Below are 16280 nucleotides of genomic sequence, written 5' to 3'. Positions count from 1 at the left end.
GTTCGTACCCGTATTAAACAACAAAAGGGATATATCGAAAAACAGTGATGAATAATCTGGAAAGATTCAGCACTCTTCAGAAATTGAAATGATTGACATTCAGTAGAGTAAAGCGAGAAAATTTAATTTTAGTTAAGAAGAGTTCCATTCTGCTTGATATCTACGAAAGAAAGCTGCTAACCCTTGAAAAAAAAAACGATAACTTTCTGAAAAAGGTCACCAGAAAGAAGATTAACATGAATACAAAGGTGTTCCCTGCAGCTTTCGTTCCCACGAAAGCGTGTTGAGAGAGAGAGCTAAAGAAGCGGTACCGAAATTTTTAAAAATTGCGGTCCATTGGAGAGATATATACTCATGTAAATTACTACTGCAACCCACTGTTAGGAAACCCATAATCTAAAGCTTCGGATATCACTTCTGACAACCTACACAAGAACGGATCTTTTTGGAGAAATCCAGGACAGACTTCAGCCCACATTCGCTTTTCCTTTCTCTTGAGAGAAGTATGCAAAGAGGAAATACTGTAATCATCGAGAAATTTGAAATTGAAATTTTGACACATCTCTTTTGAGACCCCAGAGAGACCGAAAAGCACATTTTGAAATTATGTCTTTGTCTTGAAGGTGATAATTCAAAGACATTTTGAGTTGTGTGAATGAAATTTGGTACATAGATTCTACATCAAATTTACAGATTTTTATCAAATTTTGAACAAAATGGATCCAAAGGAAATGTGACTTCGTGGCTGCGATAAGTTGTCGAGCAATTGTAAAAGATCTTATGCAAGATTTTTACCTTTATGAATTCTTTATTTAATAATTAATTCATATTTAGCAAAAACACTGTAAGAATAATTTATATCTTAATTATCGATTTACTTACAAAAAATTCCTTTCAAAGAAACCGAAGAGATTGCAGAATCCGCTCCAAAATTGGTCCATCACAAGACCAAATAATGAATTACAAACTTTATCAAAATTTGTTTTATCTATCTAAATCGACGACCGTTTCCACAGCAATGTCTTCTGGCTCGATATGAAATCGCATCACGGAATGAAATGGTTTCCCACAAGATTCTCTTGATTTCTGACTAGAATAGTTCAAACACCGCAAATCTCACACAAGAGTTCCAAGTCCACTGGCCAGCATCTGGAGAGAATCAATCCAATCGGAATTCTCACTCGACAGACACAAAACCACTCGTTGGCCTTTTTTTTTTTTTTCTTTTCTTTTCTTTGGCGAGAATTAATCACACAAATTGAACAATTTACTCCTTCTATGCATGAATTACGATCCAATATTTTAAAAACATATGCATTTCTCCTGGCCTAAATTTTTAGAATTGCCAGTCTCCGGGAAGATCAAACTGTTTACAGTCATCTCTTTTAAGAAGAAGAATCTTGGGAAGAAATAAAAATTTCGTCACCGACATGAACAAATCTCGCAGCAGAGACCATTGAGAAGATGTCGCCGCCCTGCAAGCTTTTTAAGAGAATTGAAAACGGAGCGCTTCCTTTTTTGAGCGGGACACAGAGAGTTTGGCAGTATGGCTGAGTACTAAAATTTCTATCTAATTCAAAATCCGCAGAATAATTAGTTTTTTCCCCTCTCGTTCTATTTCTGGTGAGAATTGGTATCGGCAGAAATCTTGTAGATTCGGGAGGATTCTGTAGGCGGTGCAATGAATGGGCCCATCACAGGAAGTATATCTGTCCGACTTTTCCAGTACAAGTGAATACGATAACTACAAAATATAGAGAGCTAGATCGATAAAATTGGATACTTAAGCTTAACATCTAAAATGTAAGCCCATATCACATTTTGAACAAAATCTGCAAAAGGGTTAACTTTTTGTCTGTACATTTGCGTGCACGTAAACACGATAATTCCAAAACGTAGCAGTTCAGGTAAATTAAATTTGGCTTACAGTTTTAGCATCTAAAGTATAGATTCTTACAAAATTTTGAGCCAAATCTTTGAAATGGGTAACTGTCCGTCTATCTGTTGTTTCGCATGCAATAACTCAAAAACGCAATGGCTTGAATGAAATTTTGAATTTGAAATTATGGCTAGAACTCTAATTCTATCCAAAATTTTAATTCCAATTAGTAGGGGAAAAAGGCCTCCGAAATGCATATTCGACTTCGGGCAAGTGTGTTAATCACATAGTGGGTATTAATCGCCAAAAATCCCATGCTAGATTCTGTGAAATTGTTTCAATTATGCAAAAGATCGGTAATGAGAACTACTGTTAACCAATGCCATCCAAGGTATTCACTGCCACGGCTTTTAATTTTATGGGGGTGATAATACTTTTATTTAATTTAATTCGAAATTTCTTATGCCTACATCTAAAAAGTTTTATTAAATCGGATATTCAAATTTAAAAATGAACTATCCTTTTTTTCTTTTTCATTCCATCTCAGCTCTCCCATCAGATGAGCCATGACCGCAAGGAATCGATGCTTAAGCGACGGGAAAGATAAAGATCCAATTGTGTCCGAGACGACATTGGCCTTGCGGTTCTCGGATAACGGATTCAGCGGAGGGTGACCGTGGAACACGACAGCGGTCACTCTTCCCGCGAGCGTGCCTCGGCGTGGGCGTGCGCGAAGGTAATCGGGGGTAAACGCACTAAATACACGAGTCGGGGGGCAGGCGATGTTTACAATCAGGTAGCTTCCTTCTTTTCACGCGTGATGGGTGCGATCCCTTTTCCTCCGTTGATGTTTTTCGTACCCACCTGGGCAGTCTGATAGGGTTACCACCGTTTTGTGCAGTTTTCTTTTTGTTCATATTAGCTTGTTTAGCAGAGCATTTTATTACTACTTATTCGCATATTGAATTCCTGTTATGTATATCTATTTATTATTATTTAAATCGCTTCCTCCTCTGTCTGCTTTTCTGTTCCGCTTAGAGAAAAAAAAAAGTATGAAAAGAAGCCCCTTCGTATTGTAGTTTTGTTATTCATTGTTGCATCTTCACACAATTAGTATCAATGGAAATAATTCGATGTGATGTTTGTTCTAATCGACGAATTCATAATACAGTTAATTTACTATTTCTACTGTCTTCTATTTTTCTCATCACGGCTTTTATTTTAAATTTTTTTTATTTTATTTATTTATTACTGATTTGATTTATCGTCAACTTGTTGTCAATAAAATTTTATGGAATTCTGAAAATAATTTCGAAAATTAAAGTTAAAAAATGAAGTTTCTAGCATTAAATATGTCTTATGAACTTTCGCAATGCAACTAAAATGAGAATATTATGTTAGCATCGCATTTACTTGCCATTTGAAGTGAACGAGACATTCTGTCATGTTCCTCAATACAAGCAATATGAAAATGTTCATAGCACTCGTATTTAACTACTGTTCCATCTAAGATGGGAGAGTTGGGCTGATAGATGTTAAATAAAATGATTAGGAACCCTAAAAGAAGAGGATTTACAAAGATGAGGGGAAATTTACCAGTGTCGATGGGTTTTGTCGCAAAAGGCGAACACTCCGCCTCTGAGGCAACAGGATAGGTTCTTCCAATTACATTTGTGTGACTATCAACCCACTTGAACAGGTACTCGATATTTCCAATAATTCAGTGGCAGCTTCTATTCGTCAAGGTCGCCGTCCTCCTCCCTTCTTGCGGCAGAAGAGCGCAAAGCAGCTAATTTTGGACAAATCGTTTCCGTAATCCATCAAAATAATTATCGTCTTTATCAGATGAACCCCCGAATGAACCCGGACCTACCACTCGACACTTAGACTCCTATATCGAATGTGGGGACTGGGAGGGGAGGAGAGCAAACGATTCTGTCAAATCGAAGGATTTTTTCTTCTTCTTTATTTTTCATGTTTGATAGGTTATTGATTTTGGGGTAGGCATAACATTTCAATCGCAGACAGAGCAGATTCGGACTGGACTGGCCATTCCCATCTCTGAAGGTCCGACAAACCAGTTTCTGAATGCAGTTCAATATCAGTCGGTATGGGGGAGGGGAGGGGTCAAGTGATGCGAGAATTTTATTTCTTTTGTGAGGGCAGTTCTGTTTCATTTTTGCACACCACTCACTAGCAAGTAACGATTTTTCAAAAATTAGACATCATTTCTTGATATATTTTTCGCTACAGTTCTTCAGTTGTACCAAAGAAGTAAATATCACCAACGTAGTAAATATACTATGATCTTAAATTTGATTTGATAATCAAATTTTAAAAGGATCATTCACAAATTTTTTTGATTAACTCGAAAAGACGGCAAGTATAGGGACTTTATTAGAGCTGATTAACTGCAACGTTAGATGGAAAATAGCTTTATATCTGTGATCACGATAGCATATAGAACAAAATATCTTAAAAATAGTCAGAGTTACAGATATTTAATAAGCAATTTAGGTGCATCAAAATTACTAAAAAATCTTTCACATATGGAAAACTAATGCGAATTAGTCAATGTGCAGTCCAGTAGTGTATGCACTGCTAGGAAAGCAAAGTTGAATGTTTTATTACTTCATTTTATTTGTCTCAAGAAACGAGTCACCAATGCTGTCACTATCTTGCAACATTTTATTTTGAATCAAGTGATTGTAACCGTTTTTTATTCGAGAACACTATTTCGACTTTCATTTTTATTTATTATTTTTCCAAAACGCTTCCAGGCTATATTTTTGGAGGGACTTTTATAGGAAAAATAGAGGAATATTTATAGGAAGAGGGATAGAGAGATATATAGAGGTATTTTTATAGGAAAAATTTTATATTAAATAAAAAGAGTAAAATTAAGTATAGAATTACTTGGCGATTTTAACAAAGAAAGTTAATTAATGCGTCTAGTTGACCAATCTTAATGCAATGATTTGAATTGAGATTTAGATTTAAACTATCAAATAATGAAAAAATTTGAAGAAGTAACACTCCTGAGGATTTAGCTTTCACCTATACAACCTTATATAAAATCTCTCAAAAATTTAGAAAGCTCTGCTGTAACTGTGTTCATAACTCCGACAAGAAAATCGGACTATTCTTTGACGCAGACTCAACTGGTACTAAAATTATTTCCATAATTCAAGTAAAATCTTTACGGTCTTTTACTTGAAAAGTAAGGGAGCCACAAAGGATTCGTGCCTGGAAGTGCTTCTCCTTGGTGGAGACTGGGGGGGGGGGTTGTCGCAGAGGGCGTGGCTGGTTGCCCCAGGGCTCGACGCACCCAGTCATCGTCTGCGCAAATGACGCCGTAATTGTGGGGCTGCCGGTCTTACGTCGCCCCGTTGCTACTGGCCCGGAGGGGCGGATCCGCACGGGAGCCACTTCCTGCGGGGGCTCATTACAATCCTCCACCCTCCCCTTCCGTGAACCCTTTGGATTCCCGCTAAGCTGACCGACAGAAGACAACACGCTGGTAATAGGCTTGTAATTGGGATTTTTTTTCGCGGTTTTTTTTTTATTTGAACAGAAATGACGTTTCGATTTATGGATTGAAGGCATTATTTGTCACGTTTCTGCAAATTTTGATTGAGGAATTGAAAGAAAACTGAATACGTTAAGGGTGTTTTTAAAATATGAAATTTATAAATTAGCAAATACTGTCTCCTGTTATTAAAAATACTTTTGCTCTACTATACCGCATAAAATGTGTGTTGCTAAAGAGCATCTTGCACTTGAGATCCTCATGAATGGTATGTTTTGACAGACAATTATATTGAGCACAATTTACCAATTTAATTCTTCTTAATTAAGTATTCGGCACAACATAATCAGGTCATCCATATTTCAAACATTTGCCATTTTATATTCGTGACACTGCTGAGGATTTCCAACTGTACAGACTAAGCAGCTGCCCAAGACCGCTAGATTGACAGGGAGCCGCAAAGGGGTCGATTAAAAAACTTTCTTAGTCACCGTAAATAAAATGCATACAAAATGCCAGTTCTATGGAACATAAAATGTCGGAATAACGATAAAACCTCGTCATAATTGCTCGATTCCCCATCTGTTTCATTTTCGCTTGGTTTAAAATTTATAAAACAAATCATTTGCTTCAATCACTGCGTGATTGAAGCAAATGTGGCTCTGGTTAGTCTGGAGTGATAATAAATAAATAAAACAACTTCACAAACATAAAATTGATAAAATAATTAATGAAATAAATTATTAACATATCTAAAATCCGTTGAAATATTAAAAACTAAATGGGTCATGCTATCAAAAGAGGGACCTCGTTATGTACTGCTGAAGCTATATACCTAAATTCGTTACTGTCGGCACAGTCTTTGTGCCAAATAGGTATTTTTTATAATTTTTTTGAGTACCGACAGAAATCCGTCCTTCATTACGACTCATTGATTTCTGAATTTATTCCAGGCATCCAGTGCTGTTTTAATTGCATTTCTCTGTTTATAAAGCAAGTTAAATTTTATGTTATTTTTCAACATAAAAAAATTTTAATTAAAGGAATTTTTTTTGTTTTGTTTTTAATTTAGAGAAAGAGATTCCAGTCTCAATTGCGAGTGTAAACGTAACGTGACACTAAGAGCATACTCAGTTTAAAAATTCTTAAAAGCAGATTTATAGACCTATACTGAGAATTTTATTCTCTATTCTGTTTGTTTCCCAATTAAGAATTTTTAATAAAAAAAAAAAACATTTTAAATACTAAAATATCCCAAAATTTAAAAACTACCCACCCATGCTTGCTGATGCAAACAGTTGCATTAAAAAAATTAAATAATACACAAATCCTACAATACCATTTCATTTATGCACATTCAAAACGAAGAGCCTTTAACAAGCTTCTTTTACCTTTAAAATTCATCATAAGATTATTAGAAAAAAAATTTCTTTGTGCTTTTTGTTTTGTTCAAAACATTGTCAAAAATTAATTTTCGAATGTTAATCAGATTTATAATGATTTTCAGCTAAACGATAAACTTTTTCGATACATTTAAAGTACAAATTAAAAACAAACAAACTAAAATGTTTAAATTATAAAATAAACAAACAAATTAAAACAATTAAACAAGTAGTTTCTTTCAAAATGACTGTAGCCTTAAAAGCATTTTCTTTAATCAGATTATTCAATAGGCAAAAATCATAGGCAAAAAAATCAAAATCATAGACAAGAAAAACCATTCACACTAATGTTATGAAAACAGAAATATTGAATCTATGAATCGTCAAAAATTTCGCTCCACTTTCTTTCAAATTCTTCAGCATTTGCAGTTAAAAATTTTACCTTTATAATATTTTTTCAAGATTTGTAGAATCACAATTTTAAATATATATATATATTTTTATTTGTCTTGAATCAATACAGTATTTTTATAGTTTTCAATTTTGCCACTGTAACAATATTAAATGGATGAAAGTAGGAATATGTTGCGCGAATTGATTATAAAATTATTTTAATTCTGAAAATAGAAAATTTAAAAATATCTAATATAAAATAGAAATCAAACGTTTGTAATAAATAAAATCAAATTTTAGTTGTTTTTTTTCCTTCAACAGACGCAAAAAATATATCGCTTGCTTTAAAGAAGGTCTATAAGTTATCTTTTTAGTTAATTAATTGACTGGGAACTTCGTGCTTGCATCGACGGATAAATTTTTGTGCAGAGTAATACAGTTAAACGAGAAAAAGATTTTAATTTATAAAAAACAAATTAATTGAATTGGAAATGAAAGAATGAGTTTCTGTATTTAGTTGCTCCTTCGTGTCAGAACTAGTGATGAACACCGTCAGGAAACGAGTTAATATTACTGCTTACCTCTGTGTAGTGATTAAAAACTGCTTCAATCACGTGGGTAGGTATCTTCAAAATATAAGGGATTAATATAAACAAGGCACGGAACTGTTCGTAGTTAATTTATCTAGAAGTAGGAAACTGATTTCTCTACAGAAAAGTCTTTCTTAAGGCAAGCTTTATGGTTGGTTTTTTTTTCATACAATTTCATGCATTCAATAAATGATTAGAATTTTTTTTAAAAAGTAAAAAAAGAAACGGTGGAAATCAATACACTAAAAATATTATCAAAAAAAATAATAATAATAATAAAAAACGTCTTATAAAAATTGGGTATTTCATACCTTTGAAAAGCCGAAATGAGGAATCATATTTTCCTGAGGTAGTTCATGTTTCCTGAATACTGAAATAGAAAAGAGAAAAACATTGTTAAAAATTAATGTTTCATAATTGTAAAACAACAATTCCTATAAAATTCATTGTGATTTTTATTTATTTATTTTGAAAAAAAAAAGAAAAAGAATCTTCTTTCCTTTGATCCATAAAATAAACATTCTTCGTGATGGCATTTTTTCACAGCTTGAAGAATCGCTTTAGTGATTTGCATAAAGTCAACTACTGGGGAAAGTAATGACAATGAATTTCTTTCAACAATTAGTAAAACTAGTCTCGCAAACTAGTATTTTATTTTCCTTAAAATTGCCGATGTTTCATATTCTAAACCGAGTTGAAGGGGGAAAAGTTACTAGTAATAATTTTAATTTATCTTTATGAATAACTTGGAGTTAATTTTGTTTACAATAGCTAGAATATTACCTAAAAGTCATCTAGCTCTGTCGACTCAACTAGCGATCGGTATATTGGACTCCAAAAACTTAACAGAGATCCTTTTGCTTAAAAAATATTTAATAACTAAATTTTTCGTATAAAATACTTCATATTTTTTTATAGTGCAGTGCACAAGAATGATAATATTCATAGACAGAGTTTCTTCGCCAATTCTGTCCCTCCAACAGTGGCAGAAGGGGAGACAAGCGACGCATAAATGACCCGGGAACAAGTTTTAAGGGACTCCATGAAGACAAAATTTAGTGCGTTTGTGTCAGATATTAAACAAAAATATGAAAAAAGTGCAAAAAATAAGGCTGTGCACTTGATGGAATTTGTATTTACAGAACCACTGATGAAGACAAGAGACGAAAGATTCATATAATGCTCCAGTGCCACTTACCCTTGTACCTCCAGTAGACGAAGTTTTCGGAAATCCGAATGTTCCTATATATAAGCGCGTTCAGCAGAATAACAAGAATATGAATGCATCAACTTAAATGCGTTACAACAACAATGTGACTACAACAATCACATGGAATTTGAGAGAAGGTGCGTCAAACTTTTAATAAACCTGATAAAATGTTTTGTGTCATTAAGATGTTTTGAAAAAAAATATCTTATATGACATTCTGATCCAACATATTCAGGAATTCACCCATTAAAATGCAGTCATTATCAAACGGGCATAATATCGATTGCTTTCAACTTCCCATCATCGGGAGATCCTAATCGGGCCCAATGATATACAGCGCAGCTTTCCTCGGACTGTCAACCGATTACACCTTTACGAGGCCGCCTTCCCTCTCAGCATCATGTTGGGTGCCTCGAGTCATAAGGTTTACCTTAAAGAATTTTAATTACTCCAAACCCGCAAACAAGCGACATCCCGACAATTCTTCCCTGACCTCTTCCCACCATTCGGCATGCGACTGCCAGGACTTTTATCTCCGGACATTGCGCAACTTTATCGTCGAGACAGGGCGGGAGGGGACCCGAAGCATCTGAGGGGGGTGTTATCGGGGGACCACCCACGACCCAAACGATCTGAAGCTTTCTGTTAGCGGGACTTTAATGGCGCTCGCCGACACTTTATCACTGTGAACCTCCGGAATTCTTTCCTCGAGCTCAGGTATGGGGTCTTTAGTGAACTGGGACTGTGGGAAAGAGGATCGGGAGAGATGTTTGGGGCCAAACAGGATCTGGTTTCATCAGGCCATTGTTTTCCGTAATCTTGTAAGCGGCAGAACCCTATTGGGGATGTTAAACGCATCTGTAGGAAGTTTTCTAATTCTGTACTGCTTTATGAGATGGTTTCCTATTTGTAGAAATTATTTTGATTGGACAAACTAGTGGATTGAGAAAGAAATTAGAAAAGCTTTACTATTTACTGTGAAAAATTTCAGTCAGTCTCACCTGCCTCCATTCACAAAGATAGGGTCCGAACTCTCTGAATCCGCTACTGTTTAGAGGCTCTACACACTCATGCATTATCGATGATCGTATACGATTTCAATGCTTTAAGGAATTTAATTACTACTCGATCAATTAATTAAATAAGATATTGATTCAAAATCCACGACAAAACCTAGAAGAGAATTTGTGAAAATATTTATTTCAAGATTCCATTAGATTTAAAATGATGAATAAAATAAAAACTGGAAAGCAAATAAAAAATTAAAAAAAGTTCTGTTTTCTAATATGCTAATAAAAAAGTGTACTTCTGAAACTGTTTTTCAAAAATGCTATTTAGGGAAACTTGATTGTAAAACTAACTGGAATGTCCGAACTTTTGACCTTCTCTTTTGTTTATACAACTATACCGTAAGTTTTGTATTTCGCCTCGTATATTTTACAATTGTTTTTGTATATTTTGTAATTTTTTTTGGGAAATTTGTTACAAGTGCACAAATGATGACAAGACAACAGGCCAAATTCATTCCTCATGCCGCATTGTTAAGTCATCGAGTTCAAATATACACGAATGAGGAGATCGACAGAAATAAATTGTTCGGTTCTTGAAATCCGCAAGTATAATGTTAAAATCGTAAAAAATCTCATACATCTAGTCTATCGTGTATGTGAGTTGCCGAGTTGACATGCATATAGAGAAATACACAAATTTTACACCCAATATATTTCGTCCAAAATTTGATAGACTGCTATAATTTTAGTGTAAATACTATATAAAAAAAAAAATCATAATATAGTTAGTTCCATTTTTGAGCTACCTTGTTTAGCAATTCACAGACAGAAAAGTGCAGTTCAAGATTTTTTTTTTTTTTTTTTTAACTTAGTTAGGTTTAAAATGAAGATCCTTCAAAATATTTCGGAAGCTAAGCAAATGCTTAACTTCCGAAATATAATGTTACAACACATCCTCTTTTTACATAAAAAAGTAAAATGAGATATGATTACATTTTTTAAAATGAATTTGAAAACCGTTTACTAACAGCATATCAGTTTTCTTTATTAAGCTGTATATATATATATATATATATATATATATATATATATATATATATATATATATATATATATATATATATATATATATATATATATATATATATATATATATATAAACACTTGCTCATTTTTGAAATATTTTTTAATTTATTTTTTGTGAGGAAAGTATTTTTTTTTTTTTTTTTTTTTTTTTTTTTAAATTTTTGGCTTCCACTTTTAACAGTACTCTTATAACTGTAAAACTATATATCTCGAATTTTTAAAGTCACAATATTTTCAAGCCGGCATCTTTCTGTAAATTGCGGGATGCCGATATCGCACAGTGTACAACACCATGTGTAATTATCAGAATGCAACAAACAAAAACCATAGATCTTACATCTATTAAATTTGACATACAATTACTTCTTCAATAGTAGATGCTAAATGAAAAAAAAAAATCAAAATTTCGATTATAATTTTAATTTAGATAAACCATTTTTACATATCTTTTCAAGAATACCAGGAATTGTCGAAAACTATTATTTAATATACGTTAAAAGTTTAATGTATTTCCTGAATTATCACAGATAACATTTTTTTTCCAATAGTTCAAAATTTTTTTAAAAAAATCATAGTACAATAGAAAGAAATCCAAACTTATTTGTTTGCAATTTTTTCCCTAATTTCAATAATTTTTATCAAAATTAATTTTAAATATAATTAGTAGGGAAAAAGTAGCGAAAAAAAAAATTCAGCAGCATTTCGAAAGATAGATTCACATTTCTTTCATTTTTCTATATCTGCTTTCTTCGAGGTGCAATATAAGCAGCTCATATTCCTCATCGTTTAATTTTTTATCATCAGTTTAATTACAACACCAATACTTTAGTTTCTTAATCTACACACTGCAGCATTCTGAAATGAAATTAAAAACTACTCCGAAGAAAGCGATAACGAGGTTCAAAACTGCCAAGAAAGACAAATACATTGTGGCAGCCTCATATCCATTCTTCAAACCGGTGCCATCTGTCGAATACTAAGCAGTTCTGTAAAATGAGCGGCGGCAGAACTGTTTCTCGATCCGTCTCCGAAGATAAATCGCGGCTGTTTCGCTGTCCGCATACTTAGCGCCGGGAGCCCGAATCAGTTCCATTTTTCAGAGGGTTCCGGACTCATTGACAGCAGCGGCGGTCTTCTGTCATTTGTCTGTGTCCAGTCGCTTGTACGACGACGGCGGCCGCGTATAAATGACTATGATGGCTCTATTTTTCTTTTTGGCGGTCCCATGCTAAGCTTTGACTGCACATCTTGAGTGTCATTTTTGTTTGGTTTTTTTCTTCGGTTTGTGACCAAATGGGAAGTGCTGTCACCACTTGTCTCTCATGGATCTTCAGGCATGGTTGACGTGGCTTAAGAATTTGAACACCAATGCCGATGCAGTTTTCCTCAAACCACACCGGGCGGGGAAAAAACAGCAACTCAGAAATTGAACGTAAATCTGTCTGCCTCTGTAGCGACTTAAGAGCATATTAAATCGCTTAGAATAAGGTTTAGAAATGAGACGGAAACAATTTGACTAATTGCAGTAAAAGCTTTAAAAAAAAGAATTCAATTCAATCTGTTTCAAATAAGTTGATTTGATCCAAAGGAAAGAAAACACTCAGTATCCGCATATGTTCGTTTCAAGAATCTCGAGGCAACCGCTTTTGGGCGATTGTATTCCACAAAGGAGCGATATGCTAAGCATAAGATGAACGCATTTTCAAAGTTCATTGTTAAGCCTCTACTTTATCCTGTTTTATTTATTTATTTTTTCTTCTATTCGGATATACCTCACGGCTAACGACATTTTCTACATCCACGTGCTTCTGCTCCATCTTTCACTGCGCCTCTATTTTGATGAAATCAATGACTCCTGGCCCAAGAGTAAGGCGCGGAAAGTTTCGTATCTAAATAGACAGTATGTATGTTTCTCTTCATTAAGGGATAAAAATATTTGGATGATTCTTTAGTTGAAAACAACTTCTGCGTATAATCTTCAATTTAAAAGATTTTTAATTTGCTCACATGACATTAATTCTGACGTATCATAACGCATTCGACGTATCATAAAGAATTATAGTATGCAGAGTTTGATTTTTCTTTCTGAGTAGCTTTACATCAAGCCTCCAGATTTGATCTGCGAAAGTCAAAATAGAACTAAGCTACTTTTTTTTCCCCCTCGCATAAAATGACCCTTTATTAATGAGAGTGGGGACCGTTTCGATTAAGGAGAATAGTTAAACATACTTTGTGCCAAAATTTAACAGCATTGTAAAACTTGCATATTTGAATTTAAAATAGTGGTAGAGGCCACCCCAAAACTTTCTCACACATTCTCTAATCTAGGGCGTATCAGACATGTTAGGGCGCCTTGGAGCTAAAGTTCTTGGAGGCTTTCTGAAAGAATAGGGACTTGGGAATTTCAATTTCGCAGATATAATGTTTTAAATTAATGTCATACATTTTAATTCATAACAATTATTTTTATTGCAAATAATTACATTTTATAATTATAAATTATGTTACTTAATTTTTCAAATTTGTTAGTATAATTATCTTTGTTAATAGTTAATATACTTTGAAATCAGTAGATAAATTTATGAAATTCATATAGGCAATTCGTACATGTAATTATTCTTACTATCACCCAAATAATGTGCTATTCATTGTAGAAAAGAAAGTTTTTTCCTAATAACACCAGTTTGACTATAATTGTCGAATAAATAAATATTATATTCAGCAAAGAGTGGTAAAAATAAGAATTTCAAAATTTAAGTTTTCATAACAGTACAATCCCTGTATCTTTTGCTTTTATTTATTTATTTTCATTATTCTTTTTAAAGGGCCACATTATATTAAATATTTTATTCCTCATTTTATTGAAGAATAAATAAATGAGATTAAGTTCAGTTATATAAGGATATAAATTTCAAATCTTTGGTCATTATAATTAATAAATAACATAACACTCTAATACATTTTGAAAATTAGAGTAATTTATAAGCTATAATCAATAAAAAATTGTTCTCCGATTCAAAAAAAAAAAAAAAAAAATTCTATTGAAACTGATGTTAAATAACAATGTTTGTATGCAATGAATGCACAAGGATTCGAAGAAAAATGTTTCAAGTATTTATAAATTAATTATTCATTTAAAAAAGTACGCTACAGGGAGGGCTCCATTTACTGACTGTATGAGCCAAAAACACTCAGAGAAGTCATAAAGCACGTATAAAAAAAGTGACAGCAGAGGTTACTGTTCAAAATAATATATAAATAAAAGGCAAACCTATCAAGGCTCTAAAAGTAAATCGCACACAAGCGCAATACCAGAATAGCAGTACAAGAACATATAAATATCTCAATATGCATGGTTAAAAATACTGAGTAATCAAGCATTTAAAAAAAATAAGAAGAAATCAAAATAATTTTTTCCTTGTTTTTTTTTTTCTCTCTCTCTCTCTAATAATACAATTTAATAGTGCATAATATTATTTAATATATGTCAATAACATTTAATTGTTCTTGTTCCGCCTACAGCAGAGTCATGGTGTTTAATCCCTCTTCTGACACTGAACTTCTACAATAATTTTATACTCTTTTCAAGGCAGAAAACTACCTCTTTGCTGATGAGTTAGTTAAAGAAAGAGTCTACAAAATTTTTAAAAATTTTTCCAACTCCAGAAAATGCAGATGGCAACAGTTTTGTGGCTATATACATTTCAATTAGGTTAGTAAAATTTTCCCTATCGTTTTCTGCAAGCAATAAGTTTTCAAATATTGCAGCATCTGTATTATTTTGATAAATAGATTTTAGCTTAGCGAGAAAAATTATCTTTTCTTCTCTAGATATTTTAAAATCAAAAAGTGGCTTCTATATTTAAATTATGTTCATAATTTTTGTATCTTCAAGAAAATTCCACAGCTCAATTGTCATAAAAAATGATGTGTGTGTGTGTGTGTAACGATATTTTTAAATAAACAATAACTTTTAAAATAAAAGACTAAAAAGAATTACCATCGAAAGAAAGAAATTTGGAGTAAAATCGTTTACATTAATCATCGATTTCCAGTGTTTGCAGTACTAGTTTTTTTTTTTTCCCGCTAGAATAAGCTTAGCTGTAATTGAGAGATTGGCTAGCCGGTTAAAATGGGAAATGTGGACAGGGGCTTGTATAAAAAAGAAGTTCATTGCGATTTTTAAAAGAAGGCTTCCTGTCGGGAACCCTGGCATGCGCCTTTAATTCGCACCAGTCTCTAATGCAGGTGCCATCCCTCCCCCATAAAATGAGGGATCTTGAGTGAGACTGTGTCCATGAGGGCTCAGTTATTATTATTATTTATTTTTAGAGTTCCCCTTTGGCAATATAGCAAAGAAAAAACATACTTGCGTTATAATTTCATAGCACTGGCAAACAGTAGCTACGAAAGATCAATCTCTGGCGTGAATCTAGCGATTGCTGACGATAAATCCTGAAATATGGTTAACACACAAGTGCCAGAAAATGGAATACATCATTTGGATGCCCTTTTTCCGACAAACTGAAATCAAAATTTGGCAAAGAACTATAGTTTTAGCCACGAGAGCGCAAACGAAATTCCATTTATTTAAATCATTGCCTTAATACAGTAGTTATTATCTACTGACGTGCAATATATTCAATCAAAAGAGCAATAAAATACTTTTCAGTTTTTAAAAAAGTTTCGAATGCTTCACATGCTCGTTACACGGTCAAGTTTTGTCATGCACCAAATGCCTTCTTTTTCTAAAGTTGCTTACTTATTAAAATTTTTATTTGAAAAGCTATTAAAATTAACTTATTGCTTATTTATTAATTATGTATAAGTTATTAACGCTCTAACACATTAAAAATAAAGCTTTACTGCCAATCTTAATTTAAAAGTCATTTCCCCGCTCCCTCCTTACTGTTCTCATTTTTAAATAAATTTGTCCCGCATGTTAGGTATATAACAGAATTGTTTTTATTCAGATTCCAATAAAAAAGAATTCTTTTTAAAATACTAAGCAACTCTATGGAATGTTAAAAACGGGAGTTCTTGTTCAGAAGGAGAAGGATATAATAAAAAAGTGAGAACACCGTTCGGAGAATGCTTGAAATATTTGTAAGGCTCACTTTCTAATTTGTCAGAAATAATACTTTGAAAATTATCTAAGCCCGCGGAGGAGTGGTCTCCCCGAAACTTTCTCTCTCTGTGCA

The 16280-nt window shown here is 33.1% G+C and overlaps 1 protein-coding gene across 1 annotated transcript in view; it reads right to left on the bottom strand.

Annotated features, from left to right (window-relative positions):
• LOC129984741 (PAS domain-containing protein cky-1-like) overlaps positions 1-16280 on the bottom strand; it is a 149598-nt gene that overhangs the window by 26693 nt on the left and 106625 nt on the right. Inside the window, exon 3 of the mRNA XM_056094688.1 lies at positions 8085-8143. Coding sequence (XP_055950663.1) covers positions 8085-8143 — 59 coding nt within the window. The remainder of the gene's footprint in view (positions 1-8084; positions 8144-16280) is intronic.

Source organism: Argiope bruennichi, chromosome 9 (assembly GCF_947563725.1).
Source record: "Argiope bruennichi chromosome 9, qqArgBrue1.1, whole genome shotgun sequence".
NCBI lineage: Eukaryota > Metazoa > Arthropoda > Arachnida > Araneae > Araneidae > Argiope > Argiope bruennichi.
The sequence above is the reverse complement of the archived record's forward strand: the minus strand, read 5'-3'. Positions and strand labels throughout refer to the sequence as shown.